The 25,855-nt window shown below is 40.2% G+C and overlaps 1 protein-coding gene across 6 annotated transcripts in view; it reads left to right on the top strand.

Moving 5' to 3' along the window:
- LOC126272596 (GATOR complex protein WDR59) overlaps nt 1-25,855 on the top strand; it is a 238,149-nt gene that overhangs the window by 121,829 nt on the left and 90,465 nt on the right. For all 6 annotated transcript variants that reach the window (XR_007549246.1, XM_049975537.1, XM_049975533.1 and 3 more), the window contains exons 16-17: nt 9,794-9,988; nt 19,889-20,015. Coding sequence is in view for 5 of the 6 variants with exons in the window: in XM_049975537.1 (XP_049831494.1) it covers nt 9,794-9,988; nt 19,889-20,015 (322 nt within the window). In the remaining variant the exon portion in view is untranslated. The remainder of the gene's footprint in view (nt 1-9,793; nt 9,989-19,888; nt 20,016-25,855) is intronic.

Genomic DNA, 25,855 nt, shown 5'->3' on the forward strand with positions numbered 1-25,855 from the left:
GTGTGTGTGTGTGTGCGAGTGTACACCTGTCCTTTTTTTCCCCTAAGGGAAGTCTTTCCGCTCCCGGGATTGGAATGACTCCTTACCCTCTCCCTTAAAACCCACACCCTTTCATTTTTCCCTCTCCTTCCTTCCTTCCTGACGAAGCAACTGCCAGTTGCGAAAGCTTGTAATTCTGTGTGTGTGTTTGTGTGTTTTGTTCATGTGCCTGTCTGCCGGCGCTTTCCCGCTTGGTAAGTCTTGGAATCTTTATTTTTAATATATTTTTCCCATGTGGAAGTTTCTTTCTGTTTTATTTATATATATATATATATATATATATATATATATATAAAACAGAAAGAAACTTCCATATGGGAAAAATATATTAAAAACAAAGATTCCAAGACTTACCAAGCGGGAAAGCGCCGGCAGACAGGCACATGAACAAAACACACAAACACACACACAGAATTACAAGCTTTCGCAACTGGCAGTTGCTTCGTCAGGAAAGAGGGAAGGAGAGGGAAAAATGAAAGGATGTGGGTTTTAAGGGAGAGGGTAAGGAGCCATTCCAATCCCGGGAGCGGAAAGACTTCCCTTAGGGGAAAAAAAGGACAGGTGTACACTCGCACACACACACACATATCCATCCGCACATACACAGACACAAGCAGACATATTTAAAGGCAAAGAGTTAAGGGCAGAGATGTCATTCGAGGCGGAAGTACAGAGGCAAAGAAGTTGTTGAAAGACAGGTGAGGTATGAGCGGCGGCAACTTGAAATTAGCGGAGGTTGAGGCCTGGCGGATATCGAGAAGAGAGGATATACTGAAGGGCGAGTTCCCATCTCCGGAGTTCGGATAGGTTGGTGTTGGTGGGAAGTATCCAGATAACTCGGACGGTGTAACACTGTGCCAAGATGTGCTGGCCGTGCATCAAGGCATGTTTAGCCACAGGGTGATCCTCATTACCAACAAACACTGTCTGCCTGTGTCCGTTCATGCGAATGGACAGTTTGTTGCTGGTCATTCCCACATAGAAAGCATCACAGTGCAGGCAGGTCAGTTGGTAAATCACGTGGGTGCTTTCACATGTGGCTCTCCCTTTGATCGTGTACACCTTCCGGGTTACAGGACTGGAGTAGGTGGTGGTGGGAGGGTGCATAGGACAGGTTTTACACCGGGGGCGGTTGCAAGGGTGGGAGCCAGAGGGTAGGGGAGGTGGTTTGGGGATTTCATAGGGATGAACCAAGAGGTTACGAAGGTTAGGTGGACGGCGGAAAGACACTCTTGGTGGAGTGGGGAGGATTTCATGAAGGATGGATCTCATTTCGGGGCAGGATTTTAGGAAGTCGTATCCCTGCTGGAGAGCCACATTCAAGGTCTGATCCAGTCCCGGGAAGTATTCTGTTACAAGTGGGGCACTTTTGGGGTTCTTCTGTGAGAGGTTCTGGGTTTGAGGGGATGAGGAAGTGGCTCTGGTTATCTGCTTCTGTACCAGGTTGGGAGGGTAGTTGCGGGATGCGAAAGCTGTTTTCAGGTTGTTGGTGTAATGGTCGAGGGATTCAGGACTGGAGCAGATTCGTTTGCCACGAAGGCCTAGGCTGTAGGGAAGGGACCGTTTGATATGGAATGGGTGGCAGCTGTCATAATGGAGGTACTGTTGCTTGTTGGTGGGTTTGATGTGGACGGATGTGTGCAGCTGGCCATTGGACAGATGGAGGTCAACATCTAGGAAAGTGGCATGGGATTTGGAGTAGGACCAGGTGAATCTGATGGAACCAAAGGAGTTGAGGTTGGAGAGGAAATTCTGGAGTTGTTCTTCACTGTGAGTCCAGATCATGAAGATGTCATCAATAAATCTGTACCAAACTTTGGGTTGGCAGGCTTGGGTAACCAAAAAGGCTTCCTCTAAGCGACCCATAAATAGGTTGGCATACGAGGGGGCCATCCTGGTACCCATGGCTGTTCCCTTTAATTGTTGGTATGTCTGGCCTTCAAAAGTGAAGAAGTTGTGGGTCAGGATGAAGCTGGCTAAGGTGACGAGGAAAGAGGTTTTAGGTAGGGTGGCAGGTGATCGGCGTGAAAGGAAGTGCTCCATTGCAGCGAGGCCCTGGACGTGCGGGATATTTGTGTATAGGGAAGTGGCATCAATGGTTACCAGGATGGTTTCTGGGGGTAACAGACTGGGTACGGATTCCAGGCGTTCGAGAAAGTGGTTGGTGTCTTTGATGAAGGATGGGAGACTGCTTGTAATGGGTTGAAGGTGTTGATCTACGTAGGCAGAGATACGTTCTGTGGGGGCTTGGTAACCAGCTACAATGGGGCGGCCAGGATGTTTGGGTTTGTGAATTTTAGGAAGTAGGTAGAAGGTAGGAGTGCGAGGTGACGGTGGGGTGAGGAGTTTGATGGAGTCAGGTGAAAGGCTTTGTAGGGGGCCTAAGGTTCTGAGGATTCCTTGAAGCTCCGCCTGGACATCAGGAATGGGATTACTTCGGCAAACTTTGTATGTAGAGTTGTCTGAAAGCTGACGCAGTCCCTCAGCCACATACTCCCGACGATCAAGTACCACAGTCGTGGAACCCTTGTCAGCCGGAAGAATGATGATGGATCGGTCAGCTTTCAGATCACGGATAGCCTGGGATTCGGTTCCTTTCACGCCGATCACCTGCCACCCTACCTAAAACCTCTTTCCTCGTCACCTTAGCCAGCTTCATCCTGACCCACAACTTCTTCACTTTTGAAGGCCAGACATACCAACAATTAAAGGGAACAGCCATGGGTACCAGGATGGCCCCCTCGTATGCCAACCTATTTATGGGTCGCTTAGAGGAAGCCTTTTTGGTTACCCAAGCCTGCCAACCCAAAGTTTGGTACAGATTTATTGATGACATCTTCATGATCTGGACTCACAGTGAAGAACAACTCCAGAATTTCCTCTCCAACCTCAACTCCTTTGGTTCCATCAGATTCACCTGGTCCTACTCCAAATCCCATGCCACTTTCCTAGATGTTGACCTCCATCTGTCCAATGGCCAGCTGCACACATCCGTCCACATCAAACCCACCAACAAGCAACAGTACCTCCATTATGACAGCTGCCACCCATTCCATATCAAACGGTCCCTTCCCTACAGCCTAGGCCTTCGTGGCAAACGAATCTGCTCCAGTCCTGAATCCCTCGACCATTACACCAACAACCTGAAAACAGCTTTCGCATCCCGCAACTACCCTCCCAACCTGGTACAGAAGCAGATAACCAGAGCCACTTCCTCATCCCCTCAAACCCAGAACCTCTCACAGAAGAACCCCAAAAGTGCCCCACTTGTAACAGAATACTTCCCGGGACTGGATCAGACCTTGAATGTGGCTCTCCAGCAGGGATACGACTTCCTAAAATCCTGCCCCGAAATGAGATCCATCCTTCATGAAATCCTCCCCACTCCACCAAGAGTGTCTTTCCGCCGTCCACCTAACCTTCGTAACCTCTTGGTTCATCCCTATGAAATCCCCAAACCACCTCCCCTACCCTCTGGCTCCCACCCTTGCAACCGCCCCCGGTGTAAAACCTGTCCTATGCACCCTCCCACCACCACCTACTCCAGTCCTGTAACCCGGAAGGTGTACACGATCAAAGGGAGAGCCACATGTGAAAGCACCCACGTGATTTACCAACTGACCTGCCTGCACTGTGATGCTTTCTATGTGGGAATGACCAGCAACAAACTGTCCATTCGCATGAACGGACACAGGCAGACAGTGTTTGTTGGTAATGAGGATCACCCTGTGGCTAAACATGCCTTGATGCACGGCCAGCACATCTTGGCACAGTGTTACACCGTCCGAGTTATCTGGATACTTCCCACCAACACCAACCTATCCGAACTCCGGAGATGGGAACTCGCCCTTCAGTATATCCTCTCTTCTCGATATCCGCCAGGCCTCAACCTCCGCTAATTTCAAGTTGCCGCCGCTCATACCTCACCTGTCTTTCAACAACTTCTTTGCCTCTGTACTTCCGCCTCGAATGACATCTCTGCCCTTAACTCTTTGCCTTTAAATATGTCTGCTTGTGTCTGTGTATGTGCGGATGGATATGTGTGTGTGTGTGCGAGTGTACACCTGTCCTTTTTTTCCCCTAAGGGAAGTCTTTCCGCTCCCGGGATTGGAATGGCTCCTTACCCTCTCCCTTAAAACCCACATCCTTTCATTTTTCCCTCTCCTTCCCTCTTTCCTGACGAAGCAACTGCCAGTTGCGAAAGCTTGTAATTCTGTGTGTGTGTTTGTGTGTTTTGTTCATGTGCCTGTCTGCCGGCGCTTTCCCGCTTGGTAAGTCTATATATATATATATATATATATATATATATATATATATATATATATATATATATGATGCCAATAAAAGGTCCAAATTAGTTCAGAAGATGTTGTCACCTTTAATCGTCTTTGGTTTTTGAAAAATGCAACGGTGGAGCTCTTCTTTTGTTTGCTGTTTCATCACTCTCCCTAACAAGACCCCAGGAGTAATCATCTATCATTGAAGGGTTCCAGTGGCCTCAGTAACAGTGTTCCATGGTAAGAATGTCGTGGTGAAAGCATTCACCATGCTCATCGCTTACAGCTCCCGAATTTACCCAGAAGAAATGAAGGTGAGAATGTAAAAAGTGAATTTTAAGTGACATTCTACACAATGGTAATATAATTTCTGTCTTTTCTGGTGCCCAGAAAGCCCTTCAAAATTTCTTTAAAAGAAGACCAAGAAGCTAATCGGATTCTGTGAGTTTGGTATCAAAGGTTGGATCTTTCAGTATTTTTCTTATTTGTGGTCCAACAAATATACCCCCTTTTAGCTTTGCCTCACTTAATATGGGAAACTTTTCTTTCATGTGATTGAAGACCTCACCTTCTTTATCCAGAGCTTTTACAAAGTTATTGATAAGGCCCAACTTGATAAGAAGGGGAGGCAAAATGATTTTATCAGGCTCAACCAGTGGGGTATTGTTCACATTTATGTTTTCAGGAACATGACTTCCTTATGGGCCATTCCTTGATTGTATAGTGGTTCTTGGAGTAACAGCTGTTCGAAAGGCACAAAAAGCAGCAGTATTTTGTGAATCCAGCCTATAAACCTGTAAGGAGAGCAACAACTTTTAAATCACAGCAAAGCTGCCATTATATTTGATTGCCTCTAGCAGCAAAGCCATGGTCTCATAAGTTTCTTTCATGTCTACTGCCAAAGGTACCGATGGATATGCATTGCCATTATGCAGTAATACTGCTTTCAAGCTGATTTTACTGGAGTCAATAAATAGTTGCGACTCCTGTGGATTATGTTGTACACATAGCTGCATCATCAGACCATACATCACTATATACACACGTTGAATTGTGCATATCGAAATACTGAGCGAAGGAAGCACCTTTTGATCTGAAACAGGAAATTTTTGTTCCTGGTGCTAGATGGTTCTGTTGTTGCAGTCTCGACCCCCAAGAATTCAGCTTGCTGTTTTGAAAGCTTTAGATCGCAAACCAAATCGTTCAATTTCTTTTGATTAAAGAGCTGAGGTAAAGTGTCATTATATTGACTTCTATGTGTTTAATACTTTCTGATTCACTTGACATGGTGTGTTGTTCAGTGGCTTTCAAGTTACAGACATGGCACAGGCAAATGCACTGAAGATACATTTGGATGGTTTATTTTACATATATTTTTGCTTGAATGTCCCAAAATTCTGTATTTGTAAGACAGAAGTAACAGTCTGAATAATGGTGTTTAAGCTTACACCACACCATCGGTTTAGCGAATGGCATTGCTCAGCATTTTCCTTTCAGCCACTCGGTTAAGGTTGTAGTACAGGCTATGCAGGCAATATGAGGTGCAAACTTTTTATCTTGATCACCAACAGGACAATCAAAACACAATTTATATGCCTTCTTAACCAAATCTTGGGGCTTTTGAAGTGAATTTTCCACACACATAACAAAAGTAGTCAGGGTGGTTTAAACAGCAACGAGATTTACTATTTGCCTGTTTCTTGTGTAAGTTTTAAACACAAAAAGTTTGCACTGTCTTACACAGTAAAAACTCACTGAGGGTCTCTTTCACACCACTGGATTACCACACCAACCATTTACTGACAATCTGTAGATCTTCTAGCTCTCCTCTGCAAATCAAACAACAGACAGTTAAACATCAAAACATAAGAACAGCAAAAAGTGAAATACTGAATATGAAAAATAAAAAACTTTTAAAAACTCAAAAATGGTACGCGCTAGAACATTTTGAAAGGTACAAGGGGCGTTTGAAAAGTCTGTTCAAAGTCCAAGAGAAGGCACCCCTGGTGTGTATCGAGGTCATGTTCAGTTACTAGCATCTTTGGAAACAACGCACACCAAGTTTCAGCCATACTGGTCTACTTCTTTGTATTTGGTATTTGTGTGAATCAAGGAAATTGAGTGATTGTCAAAAAATGGACAAAAAAGTATTTCATGTGGTGATTAAACATTACTTAATGAAAGGCAAAACGCCTAAGGAGAGTAAAGAGGAGCTTGATAAATATTATGGTGACTTTGCACCTTCGATTAGAACAGTTTATAAGTGGTTTCAATATTTTTGGAGTGGCCATATGGGCATAAGTGATGCTGAACATTCTGGACGCCCTGTGGAGGTTACGACTCCAGAAATCATTGATAAAATCCATGATATGGTGGTGGATGACAGAAGAATTAATGTGCATGAGATTGCTAGTGCTGTAGGCATCTCAAATGAATGGGTACATAATATTTTGCATGAACATTTGGACATGAGAAAGCTATCCGCAAAATGGGTTCCGCAATTACTCACGCTTGATCAAAAACGGAATCGTGTGAAGTGTTGCAAGGATGGTTTACAGCTGTTCAGGAAGAATCCACAGGACTTTAAGTGCCATTTTGTCACTGTGGATGAAACATGGATACATTACTATACTCCCCAGACCAAACTGCAATCTGAACAATGGGTTACCAAGGGAGAATCTGCACCAAAAAAGGCGAAGACCATTCCTTCGGCTGGAAAGGTTACGGCGACTGTCTTTTGGGAGTCGCAAGGGATAATCCTCATCGACTATCTGGAAAAGGGTACAACTACTACAGGTGAACATTTTTCATCATTATTGGACCATTTGAAAACCGAGCTACAAGAAAAATGCCAGCGATTGGACAGCAAAAAAGTCCTTTTCATCACGACAATGCACCAGCACACACCTCAGCAGTTGTGGTCGCAAAATTAATGGAAATAGGATTCCAACTTGTTTCCCATCTGCCCCTATTCTCCAGACTTGGCTCCCTCGGACTACTTTTTATTCCCCAGTTTAAAGAAATGGCTGGCGTTGCAAAGATTTTATTCAAACAAGGAGGTGATTGCAGCAGCTAATAACTGTTTTGCAGACTTGGGCAATTCCTACTATTCGGAAGGGATCAAAAAATTAGAACAGCATTGGAGGAAGTGCATAAGACTAAAAGGAGATTATGTCGAAAAATAAAAAAGGTTTACCCCAAACATGTAAGTAGATTTTATTTTTGCACGGACTTTTCAAATGCCCCTCGTATATTTGGATTCTACACACCAAAATACATACTAGTTAATGTATCACATCCCAGATGCAAAATGGATGTTGACTAGTGTTATTTTTTTCCAGTCAATGCTAAAACTACAGCTTAAGTATATATACATTGTGTTAAAAAAGTGTTCCATATTTTGAGAGGTGGTAATATGTATCAAAATTTCCAGTGAACATGGGCTCTAAAATGCATAGCATAAGAGATGTGAGCACTTGTTCATCTTCATTACTGTAATACACATATCTTCTACTGCAAGCTCTTCACTTTTACAAATGACCTAGAGAATGCTGTAAACGAATGAGGGTACATTCCTCTGTTGTTATCCATGGATACAGCATACGATAAGCATCTGTTAGTGTTGTTACTATAGACCGTATTCGCTGTTCTGGGTACATTGCTTACATTAGTTCTTATGGAACCCGTTTATATTTTGACATGTTTGTAAAATGCTTTTACATTGTTGTTGTATTTCTGCCCTTAGTCGCATAATGGAAGCCTATTATTCCACATGGAAAATGGAAGCAACCATTGAGCCTGTGTATTGTGTACCTGAAAAAATAAAAAATAAAATAAAAAGAAAAATATAGCACACAGGATACCATCTGCATAATTATCAGCCATCTGTTCTCATTTGATTTGTTTACTGCATTCTGTACATTGTTCATAACAGCAGAAGGACTGGAGTAGAAGACAAGTGTTTCATAGCAGCAAAGATGAATGCATCTCATAGCTCTTTATGTATAAGTTGCAGAACTCATGTTTACTGGACATTCATTCCTTTTTTTTTGGTCCATACTGTCACCTCTCAAAATATGAAATACTTTTTTAACACCCTTTACATGCAAGAAGAGTCATGAGGAAAGACACATGCTTTGAGGGATGATAATATTAACAATTCTGAATAAAAAAAAAGCCATGTGAACATATGGCCTGTTCTTAATAGTTTCTGAAGGTGATAATAAGCGAAACATTGTGATCTAATGTTTTGTTTAATTTTGTACATTTTCTCACAAAAGATATTCAAAAAGTCCACCATCAACTACAATGCATTTTGCAGAACTTGTAGACAGCTGCTGTGTTGTTGATCTGAGTTCATTTGCACAGTCCTTTACTTGAGAACACAGGTGTCAGTCACATGTCCTTCTTCTCCAGCATTCATGTGCAAAAACAACTGAAGAGACATTAAGTTATGTGTGTTGGTTTTAGTAACATTTTGAAGCACACTTCACTTGCGTATGGGGTGACAGACACACGTAAAATACTGTCAAGATGTTTCTCCTTTGTTCCACTTTGCGCTTTTTGATTTCACTGTTCTGGGTGCATTGCTTACATTAGTTCTCATGGAACCAGTTTGTATTTTGATATGTTTTTACTGAATTCTGTACATTGTTCATAACAGCGGAAAGACTGTCAACACTATAAATAATAATCTCATGGTGTAAGATAGGGTGACCTCGGCTGCCAAGAAACAACTCACCAATGACTGATCCAATGCCCAGAATAGGTTTCAGTGAGGCACTGTGTCTCTGGCTATGCAAATTTTCAAACAGCTGCATCTCAGATACTGATAAGGAAAGGGCACAAGTTCATTTGCAATTTTTTGTTCAGAATCATCAATACTATCACCCCTCACAGTATGTACATTTCCTCCTGACTCACCCTGTATAATCACACACACTTTGTTTCAAGAGAATGAATGCAGTGCCAGACAGTCCTAAAAGTAATGCAAATCTCTCTTCCTCTTAATTCCCACCTTTTTTGATTTTCTCAAAACAAATATTTTGGGTACAGAGTATGTGAATGGATAAATACTCGAACTTTCATAATCTGTTATATCTATAAGATTTTGGCAGACTTAAACATGTGGCATTGTATCCAGAGCTTAGAAGTTAAATTAAAACTCTTACCAACCTGAAGATTGGCTTGAGCACAACTGTGCTGTGTTAGGAATGATTAGAGATAATATGCTCTCATGCCAACCAGCCATATACCTACCATTTTAACAAGGAATATGACCAATGATGTAACTTATTTTTCACTTAAATGAAATGCTGTTAGAAAAGATAAAAGAAAAAACATACCTTGTTGTTGTAGAATTATATTGCTGATTATTTTTTAAGTGACCTCATGGTGTATGTACATTATTATACATAAAATGGTTCATGGGTTTTTATACCTTAATTTACTAATCATATGTGTATTCTGTTTTCAAGACTTGGTTCTCATGATGTGCCAGCTGTATGCCAACACAATTCTTCCGTTGCTGCATCTGTAGGGCGGAGAGATTTGGTGCAGACCTGGTCCTTAGCAGGTCTAGCTGCAACTCCAGCAATGGTGGGACCTTCAGAACAAGAAGACGATGTTCCCTGGTCACATCATCCATTTGGGAGGCAATTGGTGGAATCCTTGTAAGCTCTAAGAAAAATCTGAACTTACAGGAAGTGGTGGTGGTGGCTTTGGTGGTGGTGGCGGTGCAAGTACTTTTGGCAATAGATTTTTTTTTTTTTAATGGATATTTGCTGTAACTATTAATTTGTATGTGCATCTTTTCCCTATTCACATGTTATAAATTCATGTTTTGTTTCCCATTACATGAGTGTTGCTTCTGGGCTACTGCTGCCATATTTGGTGCACTACTTCGATGTCTTACTTTTTGAATAATGTGAAGAGAAAGTTCTGGGACTGTATGAGTTGTTTTTGAGTAAATTGTGGCTCAAGGCAAAAAAAGAGTTTTGTAAAATTGTTAAGAATAATGGAATATTAGTTGAGATTCGTCTTTTGCATGAATTATTAATAATAGCAAAACTTCTTGCGTGGACTTTTATCACTTTACTGCTGATGGCCAAAATTTGTTTATGCACTTTCATTTATTTAAACCTATTTTATTTACATGCAACATTGCAAGATTTTTGGTGCATGAATGTTATTTCCCCATCTCTCAAGACTTATCCCTCCTGTGCCAAAATGTAGTAAACCTCGGTTTGTCTTTGAACTTGAATAGCCATCATTAAGGATAGTGATATTGTAAATGAGAGAAGATAATCAAAGGTTAAGTTACCACTTGTAAATAACATAGAAAGCAATGAAATAATTGCAGTCAGAAAAATGAATTAGTATCTTAAAAGTTTGTTTGCTGTTACATCCAGAACACACAACAATATTGCTTCCAGGACAATACTCAGTTGCTTAGTTGTTTTAATTTTAAAAAAGAATGTTGTAAGCATCCACTTTACTGCCTGCATAAGTGGTCAGAACTGTTGCAGGTGCTTCAACATCAAAAGAATATGTATTCCTGTCTCAGCCATTTGATTTGAGCTTTCAGCACATATTATTGGATACCCAACCAACTCTGTAATTTTATTTTCTCCAACTTATATATGTATGTGCCCTCTGCTTTTTCTGTTTTAGTGGACCTCTTATGCTATTTTTTTTTTCTATCTGTTTATGGCTCATCTATCCAATATTTTTCTCAGAAACTGAGTTTTTCACATAATGTATTATTTTCCTTCCTTTCTGCAAACATGCTTTCAAATTGTGCCATGCCATTGGTCATACAGGCTTACACTTTTTACAGTACGACATAATACTCCTTGGGATCCTGTTAACATAAAATATCTCCTAGTTGTAGAGGCCCTACACACCGGCTGAAAACTGTATTCTTAACCTAGAAGTGTATATTAATTATCAAATCTTGAGCAGTAAACACAAATTTTGTAAGAGTAAATATTATTAGACAATTATATTCTAAGACTAACAAGGCTTGTAGAGTGTTTAGCCTTCCGCCCCAAAGCCTTGATTAAAATGACAGATTTTGAGGCTTGGTACATATCGTATGCTGAAACTGAATGTTAAATTAATTTAAAACTGTGTCAGGGAATTTTCTACGTAAAAAATATGTTCTGGTTATGTGATAAAAACCAAATGTGATAAAAACCCTGAGAGTACAAAAACCATGGCCAAGTGTCATGGTCACTGGGACATATAAGGATTTCACACCCTGATCTCTCCTTCACTGGTAAAAGACACAATTTTTGCTTCTTCTTGAATTGTTCTACCAGCAAAATTTTTATTAAACTACAGTGCACAGGATGTAAACAAACTACATATACAGAATTTTAGAGCTTTAGAGGAGGTAAAAAGAACCCTTTCTTTATGTGATAAAAATGTCACAGGTGCCCTTGTCCACACTGGGCCCATCAAGGTTTTGTCGCTAGTGATATTCAAAGACAGTGTGAAAACTACTGTGACATGAATGCTGTTTTTGGAGATGTTGCTGATAATGTTGTCTGTTTACATTAATGCAAACTCACACCAGCATGTCACTGACTACATAACATGCTTGAAGAAACAGGTATTTCACAAACAGTGGCTGCAGCTGTAGCCAAATGGGCAACCAGCTTTTCTGGAGTGGAGCAAGTGAGGTCGGGAGAATGTCATGGTTACAGTATTGGTCCAGCCCTCCCTTTGTTTTCTTTCATTGTTCAGGGTCAGTACCATGGCCACTACATGTTTCCGACCTCACTTCTATGGATTTTTGTGTATGTGGAGGAGAGGTGAAATGTTTGGAGAACAAGACACTCCAGAAGACCTGGTTACTTATGTGGGTGAAAGTGCAGCCATTGTTCATGAAACATCTGTTTGTTTTGTGTATGTTAGACAATCATTTCCAACCATATGTTTGTAATTCTGAGGAAAATAGGAGTAAGCTATAGGAGAAGACGGGTCGTACACAAGATGTACAAGAACCAAGAGGAAATAATTAGGATAGGAAGATTAAAAAGTGTGTGAGACAGGGATGTAGTCTTTTGCACCTATTGTTCAATCTATACACCAAAGAGGCAATGATGGAACTAAAAGAAAAGTTCAAGTTTAGGATTAGAATTCAGGGTGAAAGGATATTGATGATAAGACTGACCGTTGACATTGCTAATCTCAGTGAAGGTGAAGAAGAATTACAGGATCTTTTTAATGGAATGAACAGTCTAATGAGTACACAAAATGGATCAAGAATAAACCAGAAAAATATGAAAGTAATGAGAAGTAGCAGAAATGAGAATAATCAGAAATTTAACATCAAAATCGTGAAGTAGGCAAAGTTAAGGCATTCTGCGACCTTGAAAGCAAAATAACCCATGATGGATGAAACAAGGATGATATAAAAAGGAGACTGGCACAGGAATTCCTGGCCAAGAGATCAAGCATAGCCTTTAATTTGAGAAAGAAATTTCTGAGAACGTCCATTTGGAGCACAGCATCACATGTTAGTGAATCGTGGATAGTGGCAAACCATAATGGAAGAGAATCGAAGTGTTTGAGATATGGTGCTACAGAAGAGTGTTGAAAATCTGGTGGACTGATAAAATAAAGAATGAGGAATCAGTGAAGAAAGGAACTTACAGAAAACACTGATTAGAAGAAGGGGTAGAACACTTGTTTAGGCATCAGGGAATAACCTCCATGGTATGAGAGGGAGTTGTAGACAGTAAAAACTGTAGGGGAAGACATATATTGGAGTACATCTAGCAAATAATTGAGGATTTATGTGCAAGTGCCACTCTGAGAATGTGTGGTTACTTAGGAGTGGAGAGGATGAAGGGGGGTGGGGGCAGCAATCATTAGCACACAGGTGCCAGTTATGTATTAATGTGAGTGTTTGACATTTTCAGCAGCATCTGTAAAATAATACTCATAACTTGGCAGTTAATAATGATGATCGTGTTCTACAGTTCAACGGCCTGCTGCAAGTATTTCAGTTGGATGCCATATTGGAGACTTGCATTTCCGTGAGCTAGTTGCAACCTGCACACTGTTGTGGTCTTCTACCCAAGCACTAACCGAACCTGACATTGCTTAACTTTGGTGATCAGATGAGAACCAGTGTATTCAACATCACAAGGCCACTGGCAGTCACACCATTTGATGACCACTTCTGAACATCAGTAGCATCTAGATCTTTGTGGTCCACTGATGGGGGAGCAGTTAACCTTCAACATTTTCATAACATCAAAAAGGTGTTTCTTGTTATCTGCTCTAGGCGCTCTAAAATTCTGCATGCCTAATTTTTTTTACATCCTGTGGATAGCCTTAGGTGTTATCATCAACTGATAATGGCCCCACAGGAGATGATCTTCCCAATTGTCTATTGTTTGTTTGACAAATACAGAGTGGAAATGCAGTGCTGGGCATTAAAACTTACCGCCATGAAATAATCATATAACAAATACAAATATTAGAGTGGCATGAAGTATTCTATGTGCTTAAGTATACCAATAATTAGCATTTCAGCACAACCTCACAAAGTAGGTAAGAGTAATGCCATCTACATTTTGTATATTAGGAAATATTATGTAGTGGGCATCTCATTCAGAAATTGTGTTTAAATTTAGATTGTTTTGCCTCATGTAATAAGAAGAAACATCTATTAGCATGTGTTGGAATTAGACAGCAACAGGATCGTGGCCTGTCGAGGCTACAGTTTATTGTTCTTTGATATTGCTGTTTGCACTGTTAAGGACCCTGTGACTGTCATGTGAGTATGGAGTCACTCAGTTAAGCCCCTTTTACACAGTCATATTTCATGTCTCAATTGCCTACTCGAGACAAGTGCATCTACTGCAGCTCCACTTTTATTTTATTGCCATACTGAGTCTCGTCTGTTTTGAGTAATCATTTTCATTTACACATCAGCACCAAAATTTCTGTTGTAGTGAGAGCTGTGTGCTGTACAGTTTGGCATCTGAATGGGGATAAGTGAGGTTATGAGTGACCATCCTTTTTATGGAAAAATCGAAATATAGTAACAAAATGTAGAACCAAGCAGTGACAATAGAATTTATTAATGACCGAAGCAGAATACATAGTGGAAGTTCTTGTCACAGTTGTGTGGTAAAGTGTTCACACTCATGAGAACTGAAAGAATGGGAAAAGTGTCACCCAAACATTTCAGAAAATATTCAGGTATTTGCTCAAGAAAATACATCTTGCAAACACATCAGACAATATGTAGAACACAGTAAATAGCACCTTTTAGTTTTATCCTTTTGTATCTTCTTCTTCTCCCCCCCCCCCCCCCCCCCATTTTTTTTCTTTTTGCTAAATGCCAAATAACAACAAAAACCAAATATTATTATTTATCTTGTCCAATAATCCTGACTTTCTCACTGTTGAAATAATTTTCATTAAAAGACATTTATCGGTTTAGGTTATTTTTTGTGCAATTTTTGTGCATCCTCTCTGATGCGTCCCAGTTGTGAGTACAGCACCACAATGGATATATCTGTGTGCGAAGGGTCTGAGGAGAATAAATGTTTCCAGATTACGTTTTTCATCATCATATGGGTCCAACAGCAGATGTAATAGCATGGGATGCCATTGAATGCTCAACATGATATCGTTTAGTTCTCACATGTCATATTTGTATGTTGTTGTTGTTGTGGTGTTCAGTCCTGAGACTGGTTTGATGCAGCTCTCCATGCTACTCTATCCTGTGCAAGCTGCTTCATCTCCCAGTACCTACTGCAACCTACATCCTTCTGAATCTGCTTAGTGTAGTCATCTCTTGGTCTCCCCCTACGGTTTTTACCCTCCACACTGCCCTCCAGTACTAAATTGGTGATCCCTTGATGCCTCAGAACATGTCCTACCAGCAGATCCCTTCTTCTGGTCAAGTTGTGCCACAAACTTCTCTTCTCCCCAATCCTATTCAATACTTCCTTATTAGTTATGCGATCTATCCATCTAATCTTCAGCATTCTTCTGTAGCACCACGTTTCGAAAGCTTCTATTCTCTTCTTGTCCAAACTATTTATCGTCCATGTTTCACTTCTATACATGGCTACACTCCATACAAATACTTTCAGAAAAGACTTCCTGACACTTAAATCAATACTCGATGTTAACAAATTTCTCTTCATCAGAAACGCTTTCCTTGCCATTGCCAGTCTACATTTTATATCCTCTCTACTTCGACCATCATCAGTTATTTTGCTCCCTAAATAGCAAAACTACTTTAAGTGTCTCATTTCCTAATCTAATTCCCTCAGCATCACCCGACTTAATTCGACTACATTCCATTATCCTCGTTTCACTTTTGTTGATGTTCATCTTATATACTCCTCTCAAGACACTGTTCATTCCATTCAACTGCTCTTCCAAGTCCTTTGCTGTCTCTGACAGAATTAAAATGTCATCGGCGAACCTGAAAGTTTTTATTTCTTCTCCGTGGATTTTAATTCCTACTCCAAATTTTTCTTTTGTTTCCTTTATTGCTTGCTCAATATACAGATTGAATAACATCGGTGAGAGACTACAACCCTGTCTCACTCCTTTCCCAACCACAGCTTCCCTTTCATGCTGTTTGACTCTTATAACTGCCATCTGGTTTCTGTACAAATTGTAAATAGCCTTTCGCTCCCTGTATTTTAACCCTACTACCTTTATAATTTGAAAGAGAGTATTCCAATCAACATTGTCAAAAGCTTTCTCCAAGTCTACAAATGCTAGAAACATAGGTTTGCTTTTCCTTAATCGTTCTTCTAAGATAAGTCATATGGTCAGTATTGCCTCACGTGTTCCAGTATTTCTACGGAATCCAAACTGATCTTCCCCGAGATCGGCTTCTACTAGTTTTTCCATTCGTCTGTAAAGAATTCGTGTTAGTATTTTGCAGCTGTGGCTTATTAAACTGATAGTTTGGTAATTTTCACATCTGTCAACGCCTGCTTTCTTTGGGATTGGAATTATTATATTCTTCTTGAAGTCCGAGGGTATTTCGCCTGTTTCATACATCTTGCTCACCAGATGGTAGAGTTTTGTCAGGACTGGCTCTCCCAAGGCCGTCAGTAGTTCCAATGGAATGTTGTCTACTCCGGGGGCCTTGTTTAGACTCAGGTCTTTCAGTGCTCTGTCAAACTCTTCACGCAGGATCTTATCTCCCATTTCATCTTCATCTACATCCTCTTCCATTTCCATAATATTGTCCTGAAGTACATCGCCCTTGTATAGACCCTCTGTATACTCCTTCCACGTTTCTGCTTTCCCTATTTGTATATCAGCAGTTATATTTCTGATGTGTTAAGGGCAGGGGACATTGTTCTGTCTTTGATGTTTGATGATATCATTCACCAAGATACAAGGGATATTTCACAAAAAGAGCTTACTATTTTTATCTACACTTTTTCCCCCCCAATATCTCTTTACAGTCCTTCAATGTGGTCTCCCTGCTTCTCTGTGGCTGAATCCCAACGTCTTGGAAGCTCTGTTATTCCGTACAGGCCACCACTTCTGTACATCAGTTTGAATGGCTCAGGTAACGGTGGTAGAAAACTCTTCCAGAGAAAGGTAATGATGTCCACATGTAGGTTTTTTCAACTTCCAGAATAAGTTGAAGTCTGGTGGACTCGTGTCCAGGCTGTGGAGAGGTTGTAGCAACACTTCCCATCCATACCCGGTGCAGTTTTTGGGCTGCAACATTGCCAATATGTGTACGAGCATTATCATGGAGAATGAATTGTCCAGACTTGAGCAACTGAGGTTGTGCATTTTTCTGCACAGGTTTTACATGAAGTTACAATAATGCACTGCTGTGCCACTTGTTCCATCTGAAACTCTGACTTTCATGATGATTGCTTGGTAATCATAAGCAAAAATCATCATTTGCTTGAGCTTTGATTAAGCAAGTAAAATTTTTTTTGGACATGGAGAACCTGAAGCTCTCTACTCATTGGACTGTGATTTCAGATGTGGTTCAAAATCTCTAATCCACATTTCACTAGTAGTGATAATTTAACACAAGAATCCTTGATCTTCATGGTCAAATCGTTGTTTGTGCAAGGTTGCTGCTCCTCAATAGTCAAACAGTGTGGGAGACACCTCTCAGAATTTTTTCTATTCTTCAAATTATTTGTTCTTCTGAGAGTTCCTTACAAGTAGTACAGCAATATTCTTCAAGAACATCTACTAAAAGTATCATACTTCATTCATTTGTTGATGTATGTGGCCTTCCAGGTCTTGGATTATCATCTATGCTCATACAACTGGCATGAAAATGATTAAACCAATGTGAAGCTGTACCACAGTTCACTGTAAACCCACCACAAACTCTGCTTAACACACTGTGGACTTCTGTGAGGTTTTTGCCACATAAAGTTTTGATCTTGATGTACGACGTCTGGTCTTCAACAGTCACAATACCCGAGACCCCTGCAGGGTCCATTCCTACCTCTAGCCAATTTTACTCTACAAAAACAAAAACCTTTGCTTCTTCCTCAAGCTCCCAACTACATCTGACATAATTTCCATTGTTGTTGCGTCTGGTAGTCCATAGTAATATCAATCTGTCCATTAGTTATGAAACATCCCTCATAACATGAGACCATAAATTGCACCGAGGGTGTTTAACTGTTTCCCTGGCCAGTATGTTCTCCCGCTCATTGAAAACAGCTGCTCGTGGATTGTCAGGATAATGACACATCACCTTTCACCAGCCACTATGACTGATGTACTCTGGCACAGAGTGGAGCAGAAAGGAGTGATGTATTTCTTATCCAGTCTCAGTCCAGCACCCAGTTGGGTTACAGCCATTCTCACTTCTCTGTTTACTAAATTTTACAACTTGTGTTCCCTGAAATCACCTACAAATTAAATTAGGAATTATTTCTAATACTCTATACACACAAACACACACACACACACACACACACACACACACACACACACACACACAGTAAGTAAAATTTTGTTATTTGCAATTGCTCCTCCTGTTTCAGTGTTATTGGCCAGCAGTGTATTCGTAAAAATACAAGGGGTGGATACAAAGTAGTGGTAACACTGCTGTAGCATCATATTGCTGAGTCGGTGAGCTACCATCTGTGTTGACACAATAAAGGCCTGTGAGACGAGTTAGTGCAGTGAGTGAGAACAATATTCTGTCAATCTACTGCAGTATGTAGACCATTGAACTTCATATCAGTAGTGCAACCACCCTAACATCATGTTTAAAAAGATATAGCAATGTTATTGGCTCAAAATTGAAGCGTCATGAGGTTGTAGTATGCAAGAATGTTTCCAAGGACTGTGTGAAGCATCTGGTGACACAGTGTTGCCATAAAACTCAGTCAAACAGTGAATTAAAGCATTCAGATTAGGCAGAGATGCTGCGAAGGATCACCCCTGTACAGCACGAACCAACATGGGGACAGGCCTTGTTGGACGCTGATTGCCACTGAACTGTGCCTGAGTTATCAGCAGAAGTTGGAGTATGCCACAAAACTGTGCTTCTCATTCTGCACAACATTCTTGGGTACCACAAAATCGCCGTACATTGGATACCCAATGAAATATCTCAGATTCAACAATGGCACTGATGTACTGTCGCACGTGATTTGTTGGGCCAGTACGAAAGGAAAAGTAATGACTTTTTTCGATGCATCATCAATATTAAGGAAACCTGTTCACACTTGCATGAACCAAACTTGAAACCCCAATCCAAGGAATGGAGGCATCCCGGTTCTCCTCGTCCACAGAAAGTGTATGCTACACAAAGTGCTGTGAAGGTGATGTTCATTGTGGTGACATATGACACTGAGGGGTAATACTGCACAACCCTGTACCACCAAGAGTGATGGTAGATGTTGCCTACAAGTGCACCATCCTGCAACACCATCTTCATCTAGTGCTTAGGTGAAAGCAATAATATTTCATTCTGCATGACAATGCACAATACCACACTGCTGCTGCTGTCCAGAACCTCTTCTGCCCCTGGCAGTGGGAGAGTCTGGAACATCCACTGTACTCACTTGATGTGAGTCCCTGTAATTACGATTTCTTTGCCAAAGTGGAAGAACCACTGCGAGGGATCCATTACAACACCAGAGATGGCATTATCCATGCCCTAGGACGGTCAGTATGGGACATCAACAGAAGTAGAAGTGGAGATGGTATACGATGTGTTTCAGACATTTGGCAGAAGATTATAAATAATAGGGGTGACTACATTGAAGACATGTAACTATAAGTACCTCTGTCATTAAAGTCATTTCAGAGCAGAATAATAGTTCTCAGTACTTTATATTCAGCCCTTGTATCTGAACATACTGCCATTTTCAAATTCGTCTCTTAAGCTACCACTGTGTAAGGTGTTAAGAATAGTTGTAACTTAGTAATGGAATTGCTGTGTCAGTACAGACTACCTATTAATGTAGTTGTTTATTTGCCCTTTAATTTTTTTTCAAATTTTTTGCTTGCTTAAAGCTAAATTTTATGTTTCATTGTACTTTAAAAACTCTTAATTGCTCTCTATAATTTTTCAGAATTGCTCATTATGCTAAACAGTCAGATATTCAGACAGCAGCTATGTTGTGCTGTATATTTAGTACCCGTCCAGAGACCCAAGAAATTCGCAAACATAAACATCTAAGCAAGTCTGTCAATGTCAGTGTAAGTATAACTACTTTCATTTCAGTTTATTCATTAAGTAGTGATCAATCTCTAAAAAACCGAATGCCGACTTGGTGTTATCTCAGTTAGACTGGCTGTCAATCATGGTACCTGTGATAAATTAATAACTGAATGAGGAGTCCTTCAAAGCAGCAAGCAATAGTTGCTGTTGCATTTGTGAAATATGAAATAAAGAAGTTAGAAAGTTAGTATTCACGTATGTCATTTTCTTAGGTTATCTGCTCAGTTATGAGGCAAAATTTTAAGCATTACAATGAAACAGTTCTCAGGAAATGGTAATCAACAAAATTGGATGCAAGGAGTAGATAAAATAATGCAAATGAATGAGAAAAAAATACACATTATAAATCAACAATGTAAGGAAAAGATAGATTGCTACTTTCCATAAGTTGTAGACAGGCACAACTACAAGACATTTACATTCTTATATGTGTAATTGTGTTTTATTTGTGCATGTCTGCAACTTAACTTGTCATCTTTAAGGTAAGCAGTAATCTGTATTTTCCTTACATTGTTGATATTCCAACCTGTAGTTTTCATTGTTTCATTATAAAATAGGCATATATAGAAGTTATCTGGACAGATATAATGGATAGTAAGCAAATGTGAGAGAGAAAGCAGTATCATATAATACTATATAACGAGAAGAGTCAAATAGGTCACATCAGGGAGAAAATGCATCCTTTCAGGCTGTAGCATGTGAGATGTGACAGCCATGCCATATGTGTTTCATTCTTGGGCAGTTTATTCTGCCCTAGGTGCTGGATATTTCCGATGTGCTTGACATTTCTCTCTGTGGCTTGATTGTGTGTTGAGGAAGTTAAGAATATGTATTTATACCATTTACATTCATAAGTCATATGTTTGTTCAACAAGCGTACAGCTGTGGTTGTATATTTTTTACATTGTGGGAAACTTCAGTTGAGAAAACTGGAATTGCAAGGAGACATGTTGGCTGGCCATTACTTGACCTCAGGAGATGAAATTTCAATTACTGCTGATAGAAATGATTACAAAACTTTTTAAGGTTTTAGGACCTGTTTTCTTTCATCAAGGAGGAAAGAGCTGACATCAAGTTGAGAGGGATCTCCCCACCACCTCCCCCTATCCTCCCCTCTTCTCCTCTCCTGACCTCCCCCCTCCCTTCCCCTCCTCAATTCAGAGATGATACAAGATGAAAAATTCTGAATGGACACAACAGAACACTCTTCCCTGAACTCTGAAGGCTTACCAACACATACTCACATGCTGCCATTCTCCAGGACATAACCTCCATTATTTATAGTTTTACTTTTTTATCTTCATCTTTCTGCTGCCTCCCCCCCCCCCCCTCCATCTTTTTCTGCATTCTTCCAGTTCCTGATGGAATTATTCATTTAATTTTTCATTTCCCTTCCTCTTTAATTTGTCCTGATTTCTCTCTCTTTCCCTTCTATCAACTCTGAACTGAAGGTGGCACAGTGCTCGTCTTTGACCTCCTATTCTTTCTTACACCTTCCCCTTTATATTTGTCTCCCCTCATCTTCATAGCAGGTAGGTCACTCTCAACCTGCTGTCTGAACAATCTCTTGCTCCTTTCAAACTTCCGTCAATGAGTCCCTCTTTTCTTCGTGATGAAGGAACGCAAATGTTCTGAATGCTCAGAAAGTTCTTCTACTTTCAAACGTTATTTCAAGAGTATTGCAAATTATGCCTCCTGAGTGTAGGTAATTGCCAACCATTTCTGTCTCCTTGTAGTTGAATGTATATTGCACATTCTTGTAATAGAAGACTGGACCAAATGATTTACTGCTGGATTGTTCTGTGTGGTACAGTTCGAAGTATCAAAAGCACAATATTTATTTTCAGTAATGGAAATTTCTCGATGGAAAAATATGTAAAATGAGGAAAAGGCAACCATTCACCTATAACGGAACAATGCATGGTGCACAGAAACAAGTAACAGGAAACGGTATTCACCCTAGCTTCTGAGCTCTTGTTCTTTTTCTAGCAAAAGTATGCAAATTCACACAAACAACCCCACAGACACCCAAACACACTCTCCCATAGTAGCAGTGAGCCTTATTATTGAATGTCAATTATTGTAAGCAGTTGCCTGAGCAGGTGGAGGGTGGGTTAGGGGAGGATGCACACTGTAAGGAGCGGGTAGTGGGATAGGGTGAAGCAGGTCTTTCGACAGTTGACTCAGTGGCTGCACAAGATGAAAAACAGTTCAGAGGGTTAGCATATAAGAAATAAATGGATAGATAGATAGAGAGATAGATAGATAGATAGATAGAGGGAGCTGGGGGTAGGAAAGGAAACGGGGGGAGTAGAGGAAGGTGTTAATGAGACGAGAGGTATCTACATCATGATATTTTATTGTATATACACATACAATCTGTGGTGTTTAAAGAACATGAAAGAGTGGTGAGAATAGGGCAGTAGTTTTGACATTGAGCTGACACTGCACTGCAGCTTCTTCTTCTTCTTCAGTTTTTTGAATAATAATTGTGAGTTTCAATGTAATAGCAATATAATAGCAACGGTCAAGCACTCAGCCTGCATACTAAGGACTGAACTGCTGTTGCTATTAACCACATGTGTCACACTTCAGCTGCTGTGGCACTCTACTGCAGTTTGAGAGTAAAAGAAAATACTAAAATTAGACTGACATGATTATAAATTATCAATAAGGGAGAGATAACTAGAGGCTCAAACACGCCCAGGACTAGAGTGGGTTCAACTGTAAAATCTTATGAACATGTAATTACCATATGCAATATTTTGAGACATTAGATTCATGAGAAGGATGCAATGATAATGCAGTCAGCATAAAATAGGAATTTTACTCAAACTGAAATGCATCTCTAGAGGCTGATGTTTATCCCCTGAGCATAGTTTTGACACTATTAGCATACTGTCAAAGTGTTGATAAATAAATTTCTATTTTTTACAGCTAAGTAATTCTACTTCTGTAATTTTGCTTCAGATTTCTCTTCAGAAGTTACATAAAGAGTAAAATGTGTGTGACTTTGTGCCACATTAATTTCTTCATTGTTCACATATTAGTAGATAAAAATGGGACTGCAAATGATGGACTGCAAATGATGTCCCAAAGATTTATTCAGTACTCATTTAAAAAACAGTAAATACATTTGTTTATTTAGAGAACAATTAAAGTACTGAACTACAAAGTCTACAATGGAAATGACTCATATTTGCAGAATTATGCATACACAGACTAAGCAGTCTTTTAAAACTTTCATCTGAAAGTGATGCAATGTATGTGTGGGAATAGTGATCATTATTAAAGTCCTGAAGAGCTATATTCCTTTATCAGCATATGAAATTTATACATATGTAAAATATATACAGTGTGAGTCACTAGCTAATGCCACCTATAATAATTCTGAAAGTATGACAATAACTGAAAAGTCTGTGGGACAAATGTTGCATGGTACAAAGGGGGCCATAATATGACATTGGTTTTTTGTTGCTAGGTAGGGTCACATCAGAGATATGAAGACCAACTTTCTTTTTTTAAATGGGATGCTGTAGTTTGGCACTTATTTTCTGATATCGAAATGAATCCAGTGATATTTAACAATAAGGTCTTTGAAGGTCAATGAACGTCAAAAAGGTGGCATGAACGTCCATTTACAGAAGGTGTTCGAAGTAATGACCATTGGTAGCAATGAAGTGCTGCAATTTTCTTATCATGGATTGAGTAGTATTCCTTATTGCTTCGGCACTTATCAAAGCACGTGCTCTGACAATTCTCTCTCATATATCGTGCAAATAGTAAATATTCACCGAATACAGCATATCCGTCTAACAGGCCATTGACACGTAAACACCATTTGACAGTTTCACAATACAACACTAATAGGCACAGTAAGACTAGTATTGTCGAATCAAGCGAAAGTAAATGATGTATTCCTTCGAAGAACAAATCAGTATGCTTCTCATTTATGGAGAATGCCAACAAAATTCAGTGAGAGCTAGAGACTTATACACCGAAAAATTTTCTCAATGTACTCACCATACACGTTGTACATTTAAATATGTGTATGAGAAATTGAAAACAACTGGATCTTTAATGCATCAGAATCGTATCCGGCAAAGGAAAGTTACTAACGAGGAAAAGGTAATTGGTACTCCCGCGACTGTGCTGCGAGATCCTTGTGTTAGTTCGAATCAAATTGCAAGGGAATTGGCATGAGCCAAAGTAGTATTGTTCGTGTTCTACATCACCATAAATATCATCCTCACCATATCAGTCTTCACCAAGAATTAACTGGTACGGATTGTATGCATCGCATTGAATTCTGCCAATGGGCTCAATTTCATATTCAGAGGGATGACACATTTATTAATTTGATTTTATGTACTGGGGCGAGGCTACATTTATGAACCACAGAAATGTTAGTTTGCGTACAATGCAATATTGTGCAACTGAAAATCCATGTTGGCTGCATCAAGCTGCACACCAAAAACTGTACTTGCTGAATGTATGGCATGGGATTCTGGTGGACTGAATTATAGGCCCCTATTTTATCAAAGGAAATCTTAATGGTAGGTGGTACACCACATTCTTGGAAGAAATACCTTTAGGAACAAGGAACAGAATGTGGCATCAACACAATGGGTGTGCGACACATGTTTCACTGATGGCTAGAAATGAGTTTCAGATACAATTCCCAAATCATTGGATTGGATGTGGAGGAGATGTGTCGTGGCCGGCTCGTTTGCCAGACTTTATGCCTCTGGATTTTTTCTTGTGGGGATTTGTAAAAGACATTGTTTATAAAGACGTTCCAACTACATCTGAAGATATGTGAGAGAGAATTGTCAGAGCATGTGTTTCGATAAGCGCCGTTGTGGTAAGGAATACCACTCAGTCCATGATAAGAAGATTACAGCACTGCATTGATACCAATGGTCCATATTTCAAACACCTTCTGTAGATGGATGTTCATTCCACCTTTTTGACCTTTGTTGACCTTCAGAAACCTTCCTGTTACACATCATGGATTCGTCTCAATAGCCATTATCAGAAAATGAGTGCCAAATTATAGCATTCCATTAAAAAAAAAGTTGTCCTTCATATCTCTGAAGCATCCCCACCTAGCAACAAAAAACCAACGTCATATTATAGCCCCCATTGTCCCATGCAACTTTTGTCCCAAAAACTTTTCCACTCCTGCCATACTTTCAGAGTTATTCTTGGTGGAAATAGTTAGTGACCCACCCTATATAATAGAAAGAAACTTCCACATAGGAAAAATATATTAAAAACAAAGATTCCAAGACTTACCAAGCGGGAAAGCGCCGGTAGATAGGCACAATGAATAAAACACGCACACACACAGAATTTGAGCTTTTGCAACCGGCGGCTGCTTCGTCAAGAAAGAGGGAAGGAAAAGGAAAGATGAAGGGATTTGGGTTTTAAGGGAGAGGGTAAGGAGTCATTTCAATCTCGGGAGCGGAAAGACTTACCTTAGGGGGAAAAAAGGATAGGTATATACTCGCGCGCGCGCGCGCGCGCACACACACACGCATATCCATTCATACATACACAGACACGTATGGATGGATATCCGTGTGTGTGTGTGTGTGTGTGTGTGTGTGTGTGTGTGTGTGCGCGCCGCGCGCGCGTGCGAGAGTATATACCTATCCTTTTTTCCCCCTAAGGTAAGTCTTTCCACTCCCGGGATTGGAATGACTCCTTACCCTCTCCCTTAAAACCCACATCCTTTCACCTTTCCTTTTCCTTCCCTCTTTCCTGACAAAGCAGCCGCCAGTTGCGAAAGCTCAAATTCTGTGTGTGTGTTTGT

This window comes from Schistocerca gregaria, chromosome 5, assembly GCF_023897955.1.
Source record: "Schistocerca gregaria isolate iqSchGreg1 chromosome 5, iqSchGreg1.2, whole genome shotgun sequence".
In the NCBI taxonomy this organism is placed as follows: domain Eukaryota; kingdom Metazoa; phylum Arthropoda; class Insecta; order Orthoptera; family Acrididae; genus Schistocerca; species Schistocerca gregaria.